A 24,592-nucleotide genomic window follows, 5' to 3' on the forward strand; every position below is an offset into this window, starting at 1 on the left:
CGATGTGAACCCGTGTTTTAGCGAATATATTTCGACGTCATCTGTTCCTAAAATAAATCTAGCATGTATTATATTATATAATTTATATATCATACCGTTATCCTTGTTCCTGACATCATCCAAATATTTTTAACTCCAGATGGCAGTCATTAATATTCATCAACAGCATTTGTACGATTCCATCATTCCGATTTAATGAACAAGAATATTCGAGGTAAACGAGTAGACTAGCACCGCCAACATTACACGAATCTAGAACACAATTTGTTAATTACGCAATGAATGCAATTTATCTGATAGAAATTGAAGTCCTTTAGTTGCTATTTAATTTATATCCATATTTAGTAAGTATCTGTTTCGTACATTTTTATAACCATTGATATATCGTATTTTAAATGACAATTATAAATAATCTGTACATCTATTATAATAATTTAAGCTATCAATATAATCTGTCAATTACGTAATGAACACAGTCTATCTGATAAAATTTGCAATCTCCGTATTATATCAACCAGTAATACATGCATTGGCCTCTCACACTTCTCTAAACATAAACGTATCATATTTTAAATATAGCAATTATAAATAATATATTCAATTTAGAATAATAATAACATTTAGCTTAATACCGGTGTGATTAAATTGTTACAACAATATTGGTCTTTTAAGTAAACTGCAGCAGCACCTAGGTTACCAGAGGACTAATTAGAAGAAAAATTAATTCTTGCAACATCAATTAATGTAAAATTTAGGCATGATTCCTTGTAGCAAAGATTACAATAGAAGAATAGGAACTGAAAGGAATCGTTACAATTTTATTCAAAGTTATTCGATTATCCGAATAGTGTGTATCGTGATTCGTTCGGATAACGAAGATTCTACTGCATTAAAATACACGCAAAGTATAAAGAGCAAATTGCCTATAGTTCTCGATCTCAGAAACACGGGTATAGCACCAAAGCTGGATTATATAACTTAATCAGCAATTCAGAGAAGGTGGAAAGAAAGGAAAACATAGTGGGGCGTGTGGAAAATGCTTCTGGAATAACGGAGGTGGGCATTAACGTGTTTTATAAGAATTTATAAGGAATGCAAATAATTGTCAACTTGAAACAATGCACGTTCGATCATAGATAACGAAGAGTCACGTGCATTGAATTTATCTGTTCACATCACCATTCGAAAGTACATGGACAGTTATCTCTGATAAAATCTAATGTAGTTTGATTTTACACTTTATTGAACAGCTGTAGAGCATTATAACACAAAATATATTCATAAATGTTAATATTCAGTAGTAAAATTGGCGTTATAAAGCAATTTTATCATTTAAGGAGCTTCTTATTGAAGGAATTCGTGTACCAAGCTATAGATAAGATAGAAAAAATTTTTTAATGTTAGTATGTACGTATCTGTCGATTCTACAAGAAGATATATAGATAGATAAATTGTCATTAATTGACATATTTTTGCAAACATTCATATATTATTAATATAAATTGACCAATCGTATCGTCCACAAATTTCTGAACGAGGTTCGGGCGAAAAATTAAGTAGTCTTTAAATCACATGATTATCTCTCAAGTCAACGCACTTCATTTCCATGAACTTCAAGTTTTAGCGAAACGGTTTCTAACCAATCTTCGAATAATATTATTCGTGTCCTTACAAGAATCGTTAAGTTTAACTGTTCTTCTAAAACTGACATATCGACGTATTTAGCACATTAAACAACGTTACAATCGTCTTTCACGCATTTCACATAGTTCCTTTATTACGTGAAACGAGTAAGTACTATTTCATATGTTCATAAGAAAAGCAAATGACTAATGAAAACGACACATTATATTATTATTCAAGATACATTACCGTGATTCGAGCAAGTATTAGTTAACTAAATGGAAAACGACAAAAGTAACCGTAACTTAAAGGAAATGTATGCTGACGTTGTAATCTTGACGTCCTCGGTGGTAGCAAATTAAAATTGCAGGAACTGGTAATTGTAATGAAATCTACGCAACCCGAATAAACTGCACTGCGCATTCATTATACATAAGCAGTTAAATTATTCAGTATTACACTTGAATGCGCTTTTAAAGTTACTCTTTTCCACAATTAAACACTTTCATTTTTATTTCTTTTCCTTATTGCAGAGACTGATGAACAAAAAGTAATTAATAATATAAATATGTTATTAAGCCAGTTTAATATTTCATTGTATTCACATTGTTATCGAAAATGAAAGAAAAGGAGTTTTGTTATTATTTTATTGATTCTTTTATTGAAACAAAAATTTGATACTTTGAAATATATACTTATTTTCTTTCCCCATATTATTGATAGTACGATATACATACAAATATAATAAAATATAATTAAAGTATAATAATTAAAGTAAGATAATATGAGAATTATTTTTCAAACTTAATTTGAAATATCCTTTAAAATTTCATCTGTCCATTTTACTTTATTTTAATCAAATTAAAATTTAATCACTTAGAAACCAAACTGAATAACCGAAAAATGTGAACTTTTCATTATTCAGATAATTTGAAGGCAGTCATATAATTGAATAATATATAATAATATATTTAAGTATAATATACATAATAATATATATAATACGTATTATTATAATATATATAGTTTGGTATTATAAAAATAATATCATCGGCGACGTCTGGTCATTCATTTTAAAATCAGTCATGTTATATTATGTAATTTATCAAGGGCAATCCACGACTATTAAAATAGGGTTACCGATAATGACAGAACTTACACGAACAATCGGTCAAACAATTTCGTTTATCAACGAATTAATTGGTTTCCAATAAAAATTTTTTATTGCAAACACTCAATAATGTCCGTGCTTTTAGCTCTTTAAAAAAACCGATTACGATAAAGTACTAACTACGAACATAAGGTTAACGTATGGAATGTCCGTTACGACAAAATTTATAGTCACTTGAAACATAGACAGTACGGTAAAAAATAGATTATCTCTCGAAATTTACCAACATTTCAGAGGATGCAATTATCGAAGATGATAATTGCATATAAATAATTGAAGGTACGCGCGCGCGTGTGTATAATATAATAATAGAAGAATGATACGCAGGTAAACCATTCTGCGAACTTTTCCATTGTTTCATTGAAGAAACTCTTTCTGGGATTTCAAAACGTAACGTGGTTTACCGATTGCCTTAACTTTAGGGTAATTCCAATGTACAGGAAGAAAGGAATTCTATTTTTGCATCGTGGACATACCACAAATGACGTAAAAATGAATTACCGATATTGTAACATATTCTTTTTTCCTCTATTACAGTAAATCCCATTCTAGATCGAAGGTCCATCAAGAACTACACGTTTCAACGGAACAAAGTTCTTCTCTATAGGAAAAACGTGCCAGGCACAATAAAGCCGGATGTTAACTCCCAGGGAACCGAATCCAATGCAACTGGTAAATCGTAAATGACGTTTCTTTTTTTCCCATTCCGTTCGATTCGATTTGCAACGTGCTTTGAACGACGATATTATTTACTGGCTTGATTACGCTAACAATAGGTATGAATTCACATGAATTCCATTTGTGGCAAATATGCGCCACTACGTCTGCTTGTGATGTAAGAGAACGGAAACAAAATGCAAGATAGCAAGCAGACACGTAGAAAAGATCTCTCGAACTCATAAAGAAGGCAACTGAGCTTATCCTTAATGATCCACGCGACTACTGATCGTGTTATGTAACGTTATAACTGGTAGACAGTAATTAATATTATCACGGTAAGAGAATTTTTTAGAAGATCACACTTTCATTAGCGGTAGATTTTAATAACAAAAGACCATAACAGTTTCTGTATGTCATGCTTTGTCGTCTTTATTCATATCTCTAAATGTTTACGAATTCCTACCAAGTTAAAGTTAGTGTTCTTTATTTTTTCTTTTTTTTATTATCCTTTCTCAAAGTTCTTTAAATTTCATTCGTTAGAAGAATATAGTTTATAATACTATATATAATCTTCGTGAATAATATTTATTAATTATTAAGAACAACAGATACAATAAGTAATGGATTGCATAATGTATTATATATCTAATACATTGGGAAATATTGCTCAATAACTGTTGGTAATTCAGAACGTATAAGTAGCATCCAAATTATTGATTGCATCATAAAGATCGAGTGAGCAATTTGAATTGAATGATACAATAAATCGATATAATGTAATGTTAAAAAACATAGAAGAGAAATATAACTATTTGCGAAAGTTAAGTTTTCAAACAATTTTACTTAAGTCTTTCATTCAATCAATTAAAATATCTGTCATATTTATATAGTATTGAAATGTTTCCTTTTATTTTCTTAATCTTTTGCTGTAGTGATAGAAATGATATACCTATTTAAAATAATTGATTCATATAAAAATATACATATTTGCAAGGTGCGAATAATACACTACTATATTTTCTTAAACAATATCTATATTCATCTTTCATTAGCTTGGGGAGACTCTTTTTTTCTAAAGAAACAGATTGTTGACATAAAAAGCGCTTCTATCGTGTAGTTCAGAAACTGTGTAGTACGGGATTTAGTATACAAACCTAATTCATAATAGTCTTTTATGTATCTTCTAGATACCTAGAACTTTAAATGCAACTTATTAATAGATTGGTAACTTTATTAGAAAATAAATGATCCATGTCAATAGTATGCCAATATATCTTTCTACATGAGAGGAATATTCATATTTCTCAATACTTATATAATTATTAAGATTTAGAAGTTAATATTTACAACAATAGAGTTGATAAATTTTAATAGAATTCATACAAAGAACAAAAATAAATTTGTTAAAGTTTCTATCTTTTTCTGTATTTGACTGTCTATAACATATTAAATCTACAATATACTTTAATAGATATAGCAATACAAAGTTAACTACATTATGCGCTAATGACGCTCGAGAACACATCTCCAAATACAATCTATTTACAAGTAATGTGAATCTTGTTTAGGAAATTCGAACGTCATATTTTCAGCCCGCTGATTAAGAGATGTCATCATCCGATTGCATTTCTAATTTGTTTCTTATTCTTTGTTGCAATAACGATTTTAAAATCGTTAGAACGATCTAATAATCTTGTTTAACCTTAACAAGCAGAGATTGGATGATTGATATCAATTTCAAATTAAAGAGATTCGTAACATGTGTATACACATAGAAACTACAAATTCCGACAATAATATCTTTTTTACGATTTGCACCTATTTTTGGTAATAGTTAAATTTAAATTTGATAAATTGATATATGCTAATATTTATATTTAAAAAATGCCATATTTTAAGATTCCAGCGTTATAAAGTTACTGTAAAAGATATTTAAACCTGTTTTTAATAAAACTGAAATCATAAAAAGCTTAAATTGTATTACTAATTATATTGAAAAAAATATGTTCCAAGATCTTCACAATGTAAATTCATTATAAAAATAAAATAAAATTTGAACAGCTGAAATTCCATTGCCAAACAAAGATTTGTTTTAGTATTATACGACAGAGCATTAACATAACTGGAAATTTTATCACTAAACGTATTTTATAACCTAGATCAAAGAAAAGTCTTATCATATGGAACAAAAGTCTATTCGTTTTTATCCCTTCCTAAACACTTTCACCTAAATTGTTTAAACATCATATAATTCCCAGATCACGCGTGTCGACAAATGTTAAACTATTAATTCAAAATGACTATTCAACAAAGAGAGAAAAGCAGAAAAAGTTGTACGAAACAAATACCTGAAGCGAGTCGAACAGGTTTCATTACGTTGGAGTTCGTACCACATGTTACGTTAGAGAAACGAATATACTCACCGAAGGCTTTTTGTAAGGAAAGTGTTCAGTCGAGTCGAGTTATTTACATTTTTTAACGAGATATTGGTGGGTTTCCGGGGATTTACGCCGGCCATCTCTTTCCTCATTTTCATCGCGTTTCAACGCACGGTACCGTGTAGCGTGTAGTACAGTGACCAACGTGTAGCGTGGACTGACTCAGAAGCACGTGACGATGTTTTAGGAGAGATGGGTATTAATGCGCAGACGCATCAGCGCACCGCGCAAAGGCGAATTCTCGGCTGTCAAGTTTCAGCTCAGGTGAGCGTTCCCCTCAGAGACACACGGTTTACAACGTTCGAACGTTTATAAAGATTTCTGTTCGATTCGCATCGAACCACATCGACCAATTCAGCGAAAACATACCAGTGTTACTTTCTCGATCAAACGGTAACCTAAATTTTTCACGGAACGCGCAGCTCTTTTACCTATTTACTTCTGTTAATAATCTGAAACGAATTCTTCGAGCGTTTCTTATACGGTGACGATCGCACGTGGTGAAAATTTCTCGCTGAATTTCTCGCGATCGTAGCGTTCAGTTTTTGCGTGGAAGCTGTAAAACTGTGCACGGAAACACATTTGACGCGACGCCAGTGAACTCTTCGCGAGTATTCTCGGAAAAGAAGAGAAAAAAGAAACAGAACGATCGTGGCGTTCGCAGGGAAAACAACACGCCAGTGGACACGCTACTGGTCATGATGGCTTTAGGAATTACAATTACCGTGGTTCACTGTTGGCTGTGATGTGACATTGATACAAGGTATTTATGTATGCGAGATTAGCATGGTGTTTCTATTTTCAATCGATGATATCGTGTACGACCATAGGATCGAAAACTACGAGAAAGTAGAATGGGTTAATGTTAAATGAAGTTTATAATAGCTTGTAGGATGCCTTCGAACGGATATCAACGGATTTTAGAACGTGTAATAAAATTAAGAAACAAAGAATCATTAGTGCACGAGACTCTGAAATATCAATTCTAATGGAAATTGTTTTTAATTTTTTTACAGAAAAGACTATTTACTTTATTTATTATATATTCTTATACTGCGAATTTTTATGAACTTACGTGAAATTTAATAATACAAAAATGTACAAATTGCATACATATATGTAATATACCAAAATATATGAAACGTTCAGAAAAGGGTATACGTTATGATAATTTTTAATACTACTTATGTTCTGTTTCGTTAGTTATGTCTATAAAAATATAAATTTGCATAAAAATTCGTAATCTAGATATTTTATATCACAAATGGTATATAACGATGATATCATAATATAAAATATCTCCATGAAAATAAAATTGAATAGCAAGCAATGAAAGCAAAAGAATTATAAGAATAAAAATAAAAAGTATAATAGAAATAACAAATAACAGATAGAACGGACATGATAAATAATGCAAGGAAGAAATATAACAAATTTTTTTAACGTTTTAGCTCCTTAAATAATTTATATTATATATATTTACCACAATATATCCAATAATATATAATAAATAAATCTAGCATAAATCTAGTGTATATAAATATATAAGTTTACTAATATATGAAAATGATTAATTTAAGTTTAAACAGATTTTGAACGAACGTAGAAGGAAAAGATTATAAAAGGCATATGTCTCTTCTTTGAGGTAAATTACATATTCTGAAAGTTTAGACAGAATTGAATTAATTATCGTGGTAATAATTCCATGAGAACTATTTTACTTGCTATCTATAGAATTATATTATATGCTTGTGTAATATCCATATTGAACGTGTTGATTTTTATACCAATTATTACTATAACTTACATAAGTCATTTCTTATAAATTATATATTATAATTCACGTAAATTGATATTGAAATAAGCAAAAATGTAATATTGTTTCGTGTAATAAGGAACAAATAGCAAAATAATGCGTAAAAATTATATGAACTGGATGTTATTAAAATACACAAATAAAACAAATTGCATATTGTTTTACCGAAGTACAGGTAATACATTATAATAATAGGTATACTACTTGAAATTACTTCACAAGATAAAACACACAAATAACAATTTCCATGAATTAAAAATACCACAAATGTCTCAGTTCCTTCACATTCTTACAGATAAACCTAAATACATATGGAACTAATCCTTGAAATTTCATTCGTAAACACAATGTTTAAAAACAGTATTTAGCAATACAAATTTATTAAAATAGATAAAAAATGTAACTAAGGTATTATGCATCTAACTTAGATAAAATGTAACTAATATATATACTACGAGTATATGTATTAACGCACTGTTTATTTATCTCTGATGAGATGTATTAGATATAACAACAATTAACAACAAATAATAGAAGGAAACATGCTAGGCAGGTTCGCATCTTGAAGCATTGTTTCAAACGAATAAAAAATATAAAATTTCTATAAAAAATTGGATCAAAGAATCTTTCCAACTCTTTATCGCGTTGTATACATGGCCGAACGATTTTCATTTCAAGCGTTGCGTCGCATCGCGTCGCGTCGCGTCGCGTCGCGTCGCCACACAAAACGTTGAATGAGATGTATCAATTCACTGATCGCTTCGTAATGTTCGTTGAAATCGTTCAGAGAAAGCATCATCCGCCTTTATGTAGGATTATAGGCCTTCTAATAAACTTTCGCACATATACTTAGGCGAATAGCCGTGAATACGTAAATGAAAATTGTATCGAGTGAAAAATTCGCGTGTAATCTAGTTACAAAAACTCGTAAAAAAACGGCTTTATATGGCTGCTTGGAATGTAACAGTAAAAAAGTGGAAAGAAGAAGAGAAGTACAATAGCTTATGAAAATATTCCCGTATTTCTCAATACCTAAATATTTCTAAATATTTGAAAATTTCATCAGTACGAAAGCCTAGTAGCACCGACTGTGTGTGTTAGTAAAGTCTGAAACGATTCTGAAAATGAACATAGAAGTTAAAAGATATTCAATGTAAGTATATATTTCGCAAAGATCACAGAAGTATTTAAACGGCTAATTACCTACCATATCAATAATGTATTTTATAATAATGTTTAAATTATAATTATAATAAGATAATATAATAATATTATTATAATAATATAATTATTATTGGCATAAAATAATATAATATAAATTATATTATATTATATTATATTATACATTTGTTGCATACTAATTTTTTATTAAATGTTTGCAGTTATACATCTTGTATGTTATGTACATTTACCGACTGAGTTTAAATTTTACAGTGTTAATAAAATTTCAAAATATGTTATATAACACATATAATCTGTGAATGAAAGTTTTTTACGATAAATGTCCAGATACTTCCGTGAGCCACTGCATGTAGTACGATCTCGTTCAAAACAATTGGATCGCCAATTCCAATAACATCGTAGCTCTTTGTATGATATCCGATACGTTGAAAGTTTTAACATGCTAACGTGCGTGTTAAACATTCAGGAATTTAGCGGAATCAGAATTTAGGCCAATAGAAAACAAGATTAAACTACTTACAGCGACAGAAAAAGAGAAGCGTGGTGCCAAGCAATTTAAAATTTAAATCAAATATAACCGTGCCAAAAGCATGATATTTCCTTCGCAGTTAAAGATTGATTTATTTTACAGAAATAACAACAACTCGTGTCAAATTTTTTTAACTTTAGTAACAGAGAAGCTGAATTCACCACATGATGGAATAGACGATGGAAAAAGATACCTCGATTTATTGTCGATTAAAAATTAACTAATTCTATAGAAAAAAAAACCTTTATCATAACATTCACAGCTTCATGACTTAATTAGGTATAATTCTCCTGCGGTATAATTAATTATAGACATGTGCACTTACAAGAATTGTGTAGTTTTGTTTCAAAGAATTGAAATATTGGCAGAGATTAAAGATTCTAGCGTATGCTTTTGCTCTCCTGATGAAAGATAAACATAGGCAAGAATTATTTTTGTCACGACTTCTTCGATTGTTAGAAGAAAGATTTTATCAATTTCATTATTAGCGCAAAAAATTCATGGAAAGGACGAAGCAGTTGTATATAAGTACAGTGTTAACAGTTGAATAAAGTAATATTCAGCACCTAAATATGTGATGCTTCAATTAAAGTCGTTAGTTTGAAATTAACTGGTCCAATTTTTTATAATAATAATTATAGATGGAGATTTGATTTTATTTTGCCTGTAAATAATTTCAAATTAAACTTATTTAAATCCATTAAGAATCATGCTGTGAAATAATGTATAAAAGTTGCGTAAAGGAAAATTCTTAAAATGCGTAAATGGAGTAACTAAATTCTACAAAAATCAGATTTCTGATTCTTATAAATAGTAGATAAATTCTAGGAAAAACAGACAAGAAAAACATTAACATAATTTAAAAAAGATAATTTATCACATTTTTATGAATACTTCGTTTTTTACAACCTTCGTGAAATTGTTGGATCTAGGTGGAAAAGGAAATAATAGAAAACATATTAAGCAAATCTTTGGAATTCCCTTTCATAACCACAATGTTGAGAAATAGAATTCAATAATGTAAATTAACTGAAATATCGCGTTAGTTCAACTTCAATAATTAGATATCACCTGACTATTTCAGAAAATTGCACCTTTAATTAATCTATTAAATTAGTCCTGTTTATAGTTATATTAATTTATACTATCCATTCCATTTCTGTCTTGCTTAATCCAAATATCTTATCTATCATTTCGAAACTAAAGGACATTGACGTTTTATTATTTCTATCGCCATCTTTGTTTTTCTTTGTTTCGTGTACAATTTACATTTAGTAATTATTTCATAACATCCTACATAACGTTACTTAAAAAGGTAAAAAAACTAGGGAACTTGAAGTATTTTAACACACATACATATGCATGTTTAGCTATTGGAAAACTGAATATATTTATGTATCTATATAGGAAATTTAAATAAATAGAAATGTACAAAATGCACGTATTATGCAGACATATACAAAATATGCAAAGCAAAATATTCATTATAATTAGTACTTGTAAGGAGAAATCTTTTTATGTTTCAGTTCCATTTCTTTAGTATTTTATATAATTTCTGTTCACAGAGGAATATAAATTTGCATAAATATTCGCAGCCTAATAATTTCATTCGTCTGTTATTATTCGTCTATGCTAGAAAACTAGAGAAGTGAATGTTTTGAGAAAATACTTTAACTGAAAAGGACAAGCTAACATAAATACTCACCTTGCTCTTGCAAAATAGATTATAAAACAGCAGAAGTAACTAAAAGAAAAGGGCAGTGGAAAAACCATTGTCATTTGATGGTACACGAACGCAGCCAATAATCCGTAACCACAGACGGGAAGAAAAAGAGAAGCAAAAAGATACAAAACGTTCAGCGGCAAAGACGTAACGATGAGACCTTCGCTGGTCCAATTACCGTCGTAAAATTACAAAATCGATAGGCTAACTGTTTTTCGAGCAAAACGACACAATTTATGCAACACGAAAAATCGTTTTTTAAGATACTCACCGGGCTCGTAAAATCGGATGCAAATGCATGGAAATCCTACGAATCTCTAGAATTCATTTTTCAAATCCAATTTCGAGAGTTACGATCGTTCCCGGAGGCCCGTTATCGCAAATTGCACTCCGTTGACTGTACTCGCCGTAGCGAGATATTAAAGAAAATAACAAGGTATTCATACCGTGACTGATTCACAGCCGGTATATTTAAAACAATTTCACGCTCTTTTCTCTCGAGCAGATTCGAGCGGCGAATCCTCCGTCTTTAATCGCTACTTACTTAATTAAGTCTACTGTGATCTTAAGTCTCTGAATCTTTGCTGGAGGATCGAGGAAAAAGGCATGATACCTATATTCTTGCGGATATTTTATTTTCAAGTCACTCTATGACTAAAAAGGAAGACTTCGATATAAAATAGCTGAAAATGGAAAGGACCTGTTAGATTCAGTCAAAGGTGTAATTATGCCCGTCAGAAGTCAAACTGATATGTTTGGACAGTTTCTCGGATTCGTTACATTACGTGATTAACGTCCACTTCTGGAAAAGTAAATTAAAGTTAAATTACTTGCTTCCATGCAGTCATTTACTACAAGAGAGTGACATAAACGCTAGCAAATTGTAGAGTAAATCTAAAAAATAATGTTTCGATTTCAAGTTTCATCGTCACTTTTTTCTGCTTTTCAATTTAAGAAGTTGGTCAGTGTAGTTTCTCGATTGTTAAAGCATTAAAAAATAATAGATAAACGGTATTTTGCATTCTGACAATAGGCACTTTTTAAGTTATTCAGCGGAGAAAAAATTATATGTTTAGCCTAAAAATGATACAGAAGGGCAATTGCAACATGTGAGCAGTCGTCAATGTATTAGATTTTAAAACTACTGCTCCGTAAAAAAATGGAAAATATGATTCATCGTGCTTTCTCCTGTGGTCTTGGTATATCAATTCTGTTCTTATCTCAACAAACAAAAAAACTTTTAGTGTTCTAAGAAAGTTTTTAACATAGAATGAGAAACTTAAAATGAGAAATTGAGCATACTAATAACAATCCTTTCATAATTTGCTCAATCTTGTGATATTTTTTGACGTTAAAAAAATACTATTGGGTTGAAAATAATCAAAGGAATGCAGTAAGACTGGATGCAGTTGACGAAAAATAGTAAGAAAGTAGCTAGAAAACATTTTCTGTGCCTTGTAAGAAACAAGTCTTGATAACGCGCGCATCAAAAACAAGAAGAAACGAGATACATATATACTATCTTTCGTTCATCGACCAAAATCGTAGCCCACAATAATGAACACATTTACATGCAGGATGTGTGCAGCACGTAATTAAATCGAGTTACTCATCGCTAAACTGGTTAGGAAACTGTTTGTCCATTTAGAAAGCCAATTCGTACTTTGAGCAATAATAGATGAATTATTTAACACTTTCACGAAATTATCACCTCTGGTGCGTGGTTTATTGTGTGCGTACGAAAGAAATGTGTGTCGATGCCCCACGAGGTTCTCAAGGTTCGATGGACAATTACAGTTTCGCGGAGCGTGTGATTGGTATTGACACAATAGTATTCGCTATAATAGTGTATGTAGTGATACAAATTTTATTCGTAATAAAAGTAATTTTATGTAACAAGGAAACTAAAACAAAGACACATATACTTTTTATGTTTGACGATAAAATGTTTTAATATTTAATAACTAAATCTTTTAATATTTTTTTGTCCACGAGGTATTCATATCTTTATTCCTATTGCTAGACTGTGGATATTTATGTGCAAAACACAGATAAAAAATAGGTTGTAGGAAAAAGAATTGTTCATCTATCAAATATTATATTATACTCTGAGTATTTTACATACCTTTTCATATTATGTGCATTCTATGAATTATTGTATCTTTAAGTTTCTCACAAATGCATAAGTATCCGTAATCCATATGTCACTGTACCAAAGTACTTAAAGGATGCAACTTTATGATTACACATATTTTCTTAAACAAATGAACTAATATTGTTAATAGAACGTCATAACTCACGCGTTACATATTACCAAATTTTTTCTACGTACAACAACGCCAATAAAACAAGTGAAATTCTACGAGTAAATTTTACAAGTTAGAAATCAACTCCTGATTGACGTAAAACTGTAAAATTATAAGAACTGCTTGAGCAACAGAAAACTATAACTTATAACTTGTAATTTGTCAACTATTGTTTGTCAACTGTGTTTGTCTACTATTAAGTGTTACATAGTTGGTAAATTATGGTACAAGAAATCCCCGGCCATTCACCTGTCGCTACACATATGATTCCTAAAATGTGTTACTGTCTTCAGTGCCTTAATATTGCAATAAGATTTTTGCGACGAACCATATCTTGTAAAATATTTATAGAAAATCTCCATTTGTGATTTAAAGCACTTGTGTAGAGACCGCGCGATTTTTATTAATACTCCACCGTATGTTAATTATTAAGAATGCAGACTGAATTTAAACTAAGCTCATTTTGTTTTAGAAAATTCACTTAAATTAGCGAGACAGTAACAAGAAATAATTGTCAAGATTTTACATAATATTGAGTTGACAACTAAGTGATTGCGGATTTTATGGCTAGATGGTATTGACAAGAATCGTAAGCACTTGGTTGTCAACCCAATAGAATCACTTATTTTAACAGAGGAATTATGATATAACTGTAATGTAGACTCCTCAATTTATTCAGTGAAGAAACTCATCTTTACATATGTAATTACATAAAATATTAAAAATAGAATTTATTGTACTTGTTAATATATGACTTGGTACTATTTCATTTAGTTATGATAAAAGAGATCTTTTTTGCTGATATCAGTCTTGTATGGAAATTGAGAATTACTAGATAATTGCTATGAATATAATGTTTGATGCCATTATAAATAGTAATATAATAATAAAGTTAATAATAAAAAATAAATAGAAGATAAATAGAATATTATTTAAGAAATACAGACACGTAATATAAGTATCACTTTCGTGATTTTACAAAAATTTAATCAGTAATTACTCGTATGTTGTTTCCTAGAACTATAATACATTTTCTGATAATGTTGTAATTTTTCTTCCTTGGAAAATTGTTAAGATTTTGACAAATGATTGGACTGACTTCAATTTGGAATTGGATTATGATAATTAGAACAAAATTTAAAAAACATAAAGACATGGATAACATTAACAGATGTTTTCTAGAACTGTGTTTCAATTTATCATAATTTTTTAATTTCTTTCTTGAAAAATTGTTGAAATATTGACGATTGATCGGTCAATGTTATAAAATGACTGCTTTGATGAATTGTCTTAAGCTTATCCTTTACACTACTTTAACAATGGCCGAAACAAGTGAAAATCTAGCGATGTTAAGTCTAAAGAATAGAATAAATGACGTAATAATTTCCAATTATCATTGTCTGTAAACGATCGCTGACATAGCAAAACAGAATCCCTTTCCATTTCATTAATATCGATCACTTTTGTATTATTACTACATACTTACAATTCTTCTAATTGCTAACTGCAAAATATCAACTTTGTCATGAAAATTCCAAGGGCGTACAAGAAACAAAATTGATCATGAAATAACCAGATACATGCGATTAAAAATGTATTCCGGTTTATCGTCTCCTCACATCGTACAAAAAAAAAAAAAAAGGTCTGAATAAACGTCTGCGATCGATGTCGTTTAAAACTTATCGCGTCTAATTACCATCTAATGACCATTGATTTATTCGATCGAATGAATTCTATATTTCTTCGAGTAGATCGTAGTATTATTGCACTCGTGCGCGATACTGTTGAATGCGATCGATCGAACGTAACTCTTCGATCACAAGGCAGTATACACGTAGTAGTAACACTAACGGTATCTAATTACGACGTTGACACAATTCTTGAAGCATCAAATCGTTTCATATGAATGAGCGTCCCCTTGTGCTAAAACTGTGATCATCTAATGGGAAAAACGCTCCTGTAACGTCAGCTAATCGTTCCGTAATCTGTTCATTTATTCCACCGGAGGATCGTACGTATCATCGTAAGCCAACAATTTACAGTTCACACGCGAAACTAAACGGTACGAAATGGCATTTTTATGTCTGAAAATGTCACGTTAGAGCAACAGTGGAAAATATGTATACGGATAAAAAGGAAATAAATATAGTATAGATTTTAAACTTTCACGATGATCAGACGATATATCTGTGGTTCTTCGGCTTTTCAATCGTATCTTTATTAGCGCGTTGCACTTTGTTCTCGCGTTTCGTGAACATTCCAGCTTTTTCACTCATTCAAGCTTGACCCGAGTATACACGTACTTAGTATTTATAAGTATGTATCTACGTATCTCGCAAATGTGATAAAATTATTCATCAATTATTCATTATATTAATAAGTCTTAATATTGGGATCGTGTTGAATAGCTTGATCTTAAGATGGTTGTTCATGCTATACGTGTATGAATTTTTTACTACATATACACGTTCGCAGTAAATATCTCTTAACATTTATATACACTTTCTAATTGGTTCTATATTTTACCAATATAATTGTGACGGTTGTGTCTCGTTATAGTGCTAATTAAATTTCGAAATGTTTTATATTAAGACATAATATATACATAAAATTTAGCTAGAGTAAATATAATGTTCAAATACTATACTTATTCACTATAGAGGAAATAAACGACCATTGAAAAATGCAAATCAAAATCAATGTTAAATAAATATCCGCCTCGACTTATCAGATATCCGCCTGCATAAATTATAAGGAACAATACGATGAGAAAAGGAGAAAAAGGAAAACTCATATTCTTAGGTGAGAAATGTATACGGTATATACGTGGCAATGTCAGATGACTGTCTGAAATCGTTCGGAGAAACCTCGCTCTATGGATAAAGAAGTAGCTACAGCTTCTTTGCTTACGTTCTTCTACTTCTTTTTATCAGGTTTGCCTCTAAGATGCAACGAAGAATATTATAAACGACTGCGTAGTAAAATCACCTTGTAGTTGAAGCAAAAAGAACATTTCTGGCTCGCTCTCGAGTTCGTTCGCATTTCATAAAAAGTGAAATTGCATTCAGTGGGATTGACATAATAAAGAGGAAACTTTTATGCGTTTATGAGAAATCTAAAGACGCAACGATGCAAAATACATGGAAAATGTGTAAAGTAGCGTGTGTACTTGTTAACGATATTTATTGTTAGTAGATGAAACAGATTTCTATTTAGATCCCATTTATTTGATATTCCATGTATGAAAATATAAATTTGCATAAGTTTTGTTGCATATGATAAGCTTATATTGATAACTCGTGGTTCTTTAGAGTCGTATCCAATATATGACATATTTCGTGTGTTAAAAAAATTGCATTAGTCATGCGAATGAAGAGGTGTGTTTTTGTGAAAAGTTATTAGATATAACGGAATTTTAAGACAGGTAGGATATGAATGTTTGATGCGAAGTAGAATGTCATTTCATGCTGCATATATTATAATTTAAATGAAACGTCGTGTTCTTGGTACAAAGTCATCACACATACCTGTATTTATTAGACAAAATATGAAACTGTCAACATGGGACAATTAAATTTTCAAAATCATTTTTTCAAAAGCAGATTATGTGTGACCGAAATAAATTAGCTTGCGAGTTACTTGAGAAGTGCTTTCACGACTGTTAAATAAAACAATATTTGCAAAATGAAAACAATCAAATATTGCAACAATTTTTATTTTATTCGCATATTTTTATTAGCTCATTTTATATTTTATACTTTAATCTAACGTACAAAAACAACAATTGCTATAAGAAAATAATTTGCTTACAATGCAGTATATAGAATACGTAAAGACGCAATAGTAAAGTACGATAAAATATAACGATACAGCAATAAGTAAATAAAAATAAATTTTAATACGTATGCATACGTAACTTCCTATTCCGTTTCAAAGACATAAAGAATCGTTTCGCATATTGATTAGTGTTATTCGCAACCTTGGACTTTTCTTTTCAAGAATCGCGATGAACATATAAAATAGTAATCATGAAAGACTGTTGTTATTAAAATGTTAAAAGTTGTCCCTGAAAAAGCGAGTAAATGTTGCAACTTCGTTAAGAAGTAGAACTACCTAACCGCCACATGTTTTCTTCTCTTTTTTTTCATCTGTGACCATAATTTTATGATTATGTGGTAGCGCATACGATCAGAAATGCTGAATAAGAATTATAATTACAAAACTTGAATCTTGCCGTCATAAAAAAGACGAAAAATGCCTGACGCAAAGAACAACTTAGAAAAAGCTGTGTCTATGCGACCGTTGAATAAGATCTGAAACGATCTAGAAAGATCTAGAATCTTCGAGTAGTTTCACGATGCAAATCTATTTTGATCCAAAATTTAATATCGTTGCCGCTGTTCAAGACGCTGCGTGTCGTTAAAATATTTTCAATTCGTACAACGATGTACAAATAAGTAATAAACGAAGAAGGGATTATAATTCATTCTAATAATTTTCCATGTGATGCAAATAATTATTGTTTAAATAAACAAATTTATTGTTAAGAGTCAGTCGTATCTTCTTACGATTTGTAACCGATTGTGATGATATAAAAAGCGCGTTGATTGCAATACAAATATTCTGAACATGTAATAATCGCAGCTATTGGTACTGCTATTGCGCATTTACACCATAAAATTTACGGTCATGTAAATATAATTATTCTGTTGAAATCAATAGGTCCGAATACAAAGATATTTTTTTTGCAAAACCGCCCATCGAAATCGTTCAATCCCTTCATATCGAAAGACGAAATATCTCGCCACGCAATATCTTTTGTGGTACGCTCTGAACGAGATATCTTGCAACAGAATGTCGTTTATGCGATTCTTTGCACAAGATATCCCGCGACGCAATATTCTTCATATGATACTTTGAACGAAATAACTCGCACGGGGATTAGGAATGTTAAATAAAGAAAATGTTTTATTTCGACAAGCAAATGATTTTAGTTTTCTGTTATATGACACGGTACAAAGCGTGGTATTATATACAATTCCAGGATACAGTGACCGATGAGCGACATCCATATATTAGGTTGTCCTAAAAGTTTCTTTCGTTTTAGAAGAAAATAATAGATGCACAACATTTTTTGTTTTAATGCAAACGAAACATGTCCTACGACAACTAGATGACGATCGAAGATGAAGATCACAACATCTGACAGATTAGGTTTCATGTTCGTATCAACATAGCTAGATAAACCAGCTGCATGCAGATAGCGAAGGACATTTTGGGACAACCTAATAAATAGAAAGCGCCGTATAAACAACATTGAGTTGTAAAAATATTTCGCCCAAAGCTTATAATAAAAGACATTACGTGGCAAGGTATATTTTGTCCTTCGATACCAAGGAGCTAATGACTAATGATCAAAGTACTAATACACAAGATACGAGATAGTTGATACTTCACTGAGAATATGATGAGTGATAATAATGATGACTGTGAATTCTGCTTATCTAACTTAGGCATTTGTTACTGATTATCAAAATTAATAAAAATTATTCATGCGTACCGAATACTGTTTTTCAACGATTTTATCCTTATTTGTGGTACCTCCAGTTTATATTTTAAAGATAATCTAATATTTCAGAAATTATTGAATTTGATATATCCTTGGTATATCTTAATTATAAGATATATTACTTTTTAATTATTTATTAAATTTACTAGTTATTTTAATATATCTTAATTATTAAGTATAATATATTATAATTAATATAATAAATACGTATGATTTTAGAAATAATTATAGCTTAGAGAATATAATTTTATTTTCTTTTCGGTCAATCTTCTGTTCAACCAATCGTTTAATAGATAGAACATTGTTGACAAATATCACTCGCATGAGGAATAATTAATCATAATGTCGAGCCATTAAATTATGCTAATACAAGTAAGTACATATTACGACGAACGGCATCGAGCATCGATAATTTCCCGTTTTAATTTTATCTCTCTCACAATGACATCACATTTCTATTGTTTCTCCGAGAAGTATCATTTTTCACCTAGGATACGCTAATCAAAAGAAACAGATAGACCAATTTATTACGATAACCGGTTATGCAATATATCAGCTATACGACATATGAAGTTGTAATAATTACAGAATGGCAAACGTATTATGTGTTATTTACACATTATTTTTTAACTATTTCATATGGAAATTACAAAAATATTATACTGGTAGATCAAGTATCACTCGAATATGCCTGATGTAGCGCTAAATTCGTTCGACGTTACGCGTAAACTTTGTATTATTAATTTGAATTTTTTATTTTCAACTTTAATTCTACGTTTCTAATAAGTCGGTGAGTTAAGTCAAAAAAAAACGATTCAAGATTTCGATAATAATATCTCCAACACGTGTATATACCTATGCAACATTATTTTATTTCGCATCATATTTTGTTAGCGAAGGTAAAATTAGTGTTTAAATAGCTTTTCGATCAATCGATTCTTCGATGAATGAAATACCAGTCGAGACTTGAGAAACTTTATAATGCGTATCAGTATAGTTGGTAAATCCTTTTGACATTGATACTGCTGACTTAACATAAATATGATATTATAGTATTGTATCACAAAAAATAAAATAATAGCAACGTAATATGCTGTAGAAAGATTTTAATTAAGCGTAATCATTGATACAGTTCAATTTACGTTCTTTACAAGTTTCTGTAGAAATTTGTTTACGTTGTTAGATTATATTTTATTTATGTATTCTTTCAGTATTAATATATAGCTGTAGCTTATAGTTAATTATTTCGTGCAAGCTGCAGCTTACCCATTTTTTTTTCTTTTCCCTTACTGTTTTAAGTAAATTATTGATGTAATTACTAGTGACATCATCTCCTGCATGATAATGTACGGTGAAGCATTATGTATGAATTTATTTATATTATACGTTATTATGATTTTCGTCTACCAAAGCTCTTATAGCCACTAGATTACAATGGACGGTGTTATATAATCTGTTCAAGCAGTTCAGTTTTATAATCAGTCAATGTATGATTATTCTTATAAAAAACAATTTTCTATCAATTCTTTTTATAAGAAAAATATCTTATTTCTTTTTCTCCATTTATTAAAAGAAAAGATATTTTTCTTGCAAAAAGAATTAATAGTAGATTGCTTATCGCGGTAACAATTAAAAAATGTTTAAAAAGATTGATAAAGCTAGCTTAACTAATAATTCGATAATGTAATAGTAATAGCCTTAACTCTACCTTTAATTTTGCTTGTACGTTTTGTGCAATTGTGTAAAGTTACACGGAATTGAAGATAGTTGAACATATTGCGTTGGCAACTAAGTAATTGCGGATTTTGTCATTAGATGGTATTGACAAATTCCGCAATCAGATACAAAGCTGAATATGTAATTATTAGACTATAGATTTCTATGCATTTATGGGAAATTTAAGTATGCCAAAATACATAACATGCACGTGACTTGTAAAGATATATAAAGTATTCAAGGTACAGTGCTCGTGATCGCTATAATAATTAATAACTGTAACAAACCGTCGTTTTCATCTTAACTGTCTTCGTGAAGATATGAATTTGCATAAATATTCACAATCTAACAATTATACGAAGAATTAAAAATTGTTGGTAGCGTGAGTTTAAAATTGCAATATTTTGCCATTACTGACCCAGAAAAGAGAAACAAACCGTAGATAAAAATGTTAGATTTTCGATAAAAAGTAAATCACTGATCGTGTGCAAAAATGCGTACAAAGAATTGTATTGCGCATACTATACTTCATGGAATTGTTACTGCGAAAGTTATATTTGTATCGATTTTCGTAAAACACGTTACGAAATGTTTGTGAGCCAGCGAAATTTTACGCGGCTTATGTTTTATACTCTTGAGAAATACACTGGCATAATTATTTTTCCGATTACATTTAGCTTTGCATTATGATCGCTATAATTGCTATAAAAATATCATAATCCCTTGTACAAGTCATTTACAATTTCTCCAACTCTGACTAGTCTCTGATTCAATTATTCGTGTTTGTATAATAAAACACTAATTCTGTTAATTAATTGTTGGCTGAATGAAAAAATCAATTAACAACTAATTTAATTATTTTATTAAATTAAGACGTCCAAGTATTTCAAAAAGTCAGAATATTAATATCGCGTATCGAACCATTGGAACGAATTAAAAATTCCCAGTATAAAATAAATATCATAATTTCTTCGTTACAATAAATTTAAAGAAAGAATTAGATGATATTCTGTAAAATCAAATGTATACGACCGTACACAGTGCATCATTTTTATCATCATATAGTAATAAAAGAAACTTTATTATGTTAACTGTAGTAATTGTAATTATTCCATTTATTATCGCTTCGAGCGAAATTCTCTTAATAATTGAAACGAAACAGAAATATCGAAAGCTATTCTACTCCTTCGTTTAGTTTCGAGAAACAATCGATTAAAAAACGCAAAAAGGATCCAGAGGAACGAAAATAAAGATACACGAGACAAAGGAAAAAGGCGATGCGGTGTGAAAATAGATATCCTTGAATCCATCGTGTACGACGAAATTCAACTCGGCAAAATGTGCAAAAAACAATGCAAAGAACCGACAAGAAAAAGCGATCTTAGAAAGCGAACAAAAAGAAAATCTAACGGTACGACGACAAGGGCCATGAATTAATTAGGTGTTTTTATTTTTTAGGGTCGCCACACGTACGAACTCAACAATGGAGTGTCTTTGAGTACCACTCGTGCAATTCAGCTTCCCTTATACATCGATATCTGACGGAGAAATCATAAAATTGGCGAACTCTCTTCAGCATAGAAAAACTACTCGCAAACATGTCCAGGTATAGCGTCCAAGAGTACGACCTCGAAACTGGAAAGCAAGTCCGGTTAACCGGATACAGCAATGCTGCCTTCGAAGATCCATTTCGAAGCAATAACAACGATTTTGATCAGACTGCTGAACTAGAAAACAGGCTTAGCAATGTCCACGTCTCAAGCCAGGATGACAAAAATATGAACAACGATGGTAAGTTTGTGTAATTTATTCCTTTACGGCGTTAAATCGACGTTACGTCGCACGAATATATGGAAAACGTTAGTAGACGGTGGATATTTATACGTATGAATATTTTCATAAATACAGCCAAGGTAGTAGGACGTATAGCGAAGATTTGTTTACCGCAACGAATTTAAATATTCCAACGAATACTGTTACTTTGTATATTTTATATATTCTTGCATCTTATATGTATTTTCTATGCTATTGCCAGCTTAAATCTTCCGTAAATGCATCAAAATCCACGGTCTATGTAGAATGGAGCGAAAATCAATCCTCACGATTTTTCAAACACTTCCGACAGTCGGACAGGAAAATGTATGGAACGAAAGTTAATCAGCTTCCAATCGACTGCAAACTGCAATACTAGGAGTTTCGAACAATGTTTTACTTCCATGGAAAATCGAGGTTACCTCTATTTTTTAAAATGAAACAATACATTTTTTATACAACATTTGGAGCATTGTTTTAATTCTCTGCGAAAAGATATTGAGATACTTAATCGGAAAAATGACTAGTTTAAAGGATATTTTGACTCTGATATTGTGAAACTTGTGGTATAGAAGACAAAGAAAGATGACAGTAATTTTTGGTTTTATATTTTACTTGTCTTTCATAGGATAAATTTTACAACGTTAAAGTTAAAATATCTTTTTAACTAATCATTTTTCGACTCAAGTACCTTCATACTTTTTTGCAAAATTAAAAAGTGCATCGAATGGTGTATAAAAGAATGTATTATTCCATTTAAAAAAATAGCGATGACCTTGACTTTTTATCGAAGCAAAATCTTCTTTGAAATTCATAGCATTGCAATTTCCAGCCGATTGAATACTGATTAACTTTTTTTCGAAACATTTTTTTGTCCGACTATTGGAACTATTTGAGAAATCGTGGGAATTGATTTTCTCATCGCGCTGTATATTAGACTCGTGAATTTCAATTTGCGCATAGCAACGTCTGAAAGAATCGCAGTGATTATTTTATATAATTGCAATTGGAAAGATTGCAGTAATAAGGAAGTAGCTACACCTGCTAGTAATTTGAATAGAGTAGATCAAAAACCAACTCAAAATCAATCAAAGTTGGATCACTTTTTAAAACGTACTCTAAATTCATATTTGTTTGATTCTGAAATTGAAATCTCCATATAGAGATTATTTTGCAAAATATTATAAGTCACCTACTATACTTAGTAAAAAATTTGAGTACTTTCGGATATGAAACCTATACCTTTCTCTCTCTCAATAAATACGATTTAAACATTGGATTATTCTGCCTATCGTTACAAATCCTGCAATTATTTTCATAATAAGTTTTAACACGAAGATTTTCAAAGTTACTTTCTTCCAATGTGATTACATTGAAATATCCCACTTATGTGAATTAAATTAGATAACTTAATCCATATAGAACAAAATTTCTACAGGATGTTAGAGTATCATAACGCTATCCTTTTATTCGAGATTTAAATTGCAAGCAACAATTAAATTGCTGTTAAATACTGTCAGTTAGTTTTTCAAAAACTAATTCATTTGAAAGAATTAATTTAAAATTCTTAAAATATAACAAAATTTACATTCTTTCGAAAGAATTGCAGACATATCTTTATACGGCTATTTAAAAAATATAATACCTTTAATACAAATATAATAAATATAACAATATTAAAGTATAATATAACGCCCCAGGCGAAAACATGAAATTTTAATTACTGTCTGTTCAGTTTTTTCATACTAAAATTATTAGCTCTGAACAATCATATAGAATTATTTCTGAACAGTATACACCAACAGAGCATAGATTCATTTTTTGAAATGCTTTTTCACGCCAATTACAAAGACAATTTTTCGTTTGATTTATTTGTGTTCTGTTTTTCGTTTCATATCATAAACTGTTGTGTTGCATTGCAAGAAAAACGTATTGAATTGTTCGAAATTTCCTAACGATGGAACATTCAAAACGGGAACTCTTGTATAACGCAATTTTTAAAATACAGCGAAATATGTAAATTCGCATTTTTGTACAAATCTTTATA

At 30.2% G+C, this 24,592-nt stretch overlaps 1 protein-coding gene across 3 annotated transcripts in view; it reads left to right on the plus strand.

Moving 5' to 3' along the window:
* Positions 1 to 6,139: 6,139 nt before the first annotated feature.
* Positions 6,140 to 24,592, plus strand: part of LOC117160630 (sodium-independent sulfate anion transporter) — a 38,878-nt gene continuing 20,425 nt past the window's right edge. Inside the window, exons 1-2 of one of the 3 annotated variants that reach the window (XM_033341499.2) lie at positions 6,140 to 6,156; positions 22,192 to 22,524. In XM_033341499.2, coding sequence (XP_033197390.1) covers positions 22,332 to 22,524 — 193 coding nt within the window. In that variant the 5' untranslated portion in view covers positions 6,140 to 6,156; positions 22,192 to 22,331. The other 2 variants (XM_033341498.2, XM_076621114.1) reach the window with 2 other exon arrangements.

The sequence above is a fragment of the Bombus vancouverensis genome, chromosome 1, assembly GCF_051014615.1.
Source record: "Bombus vancouverensis nearcticus chromosome 1, iyBomVanc1_principal, whole genome shotgun sequence".
Taxonomy (NCBI): domain Eukaryota; kingdom Metazoa; phylum Arthropoda; class Insecta; order Hymenoptera; family Apidae; genus Bombus; species Bombus vancouverensis.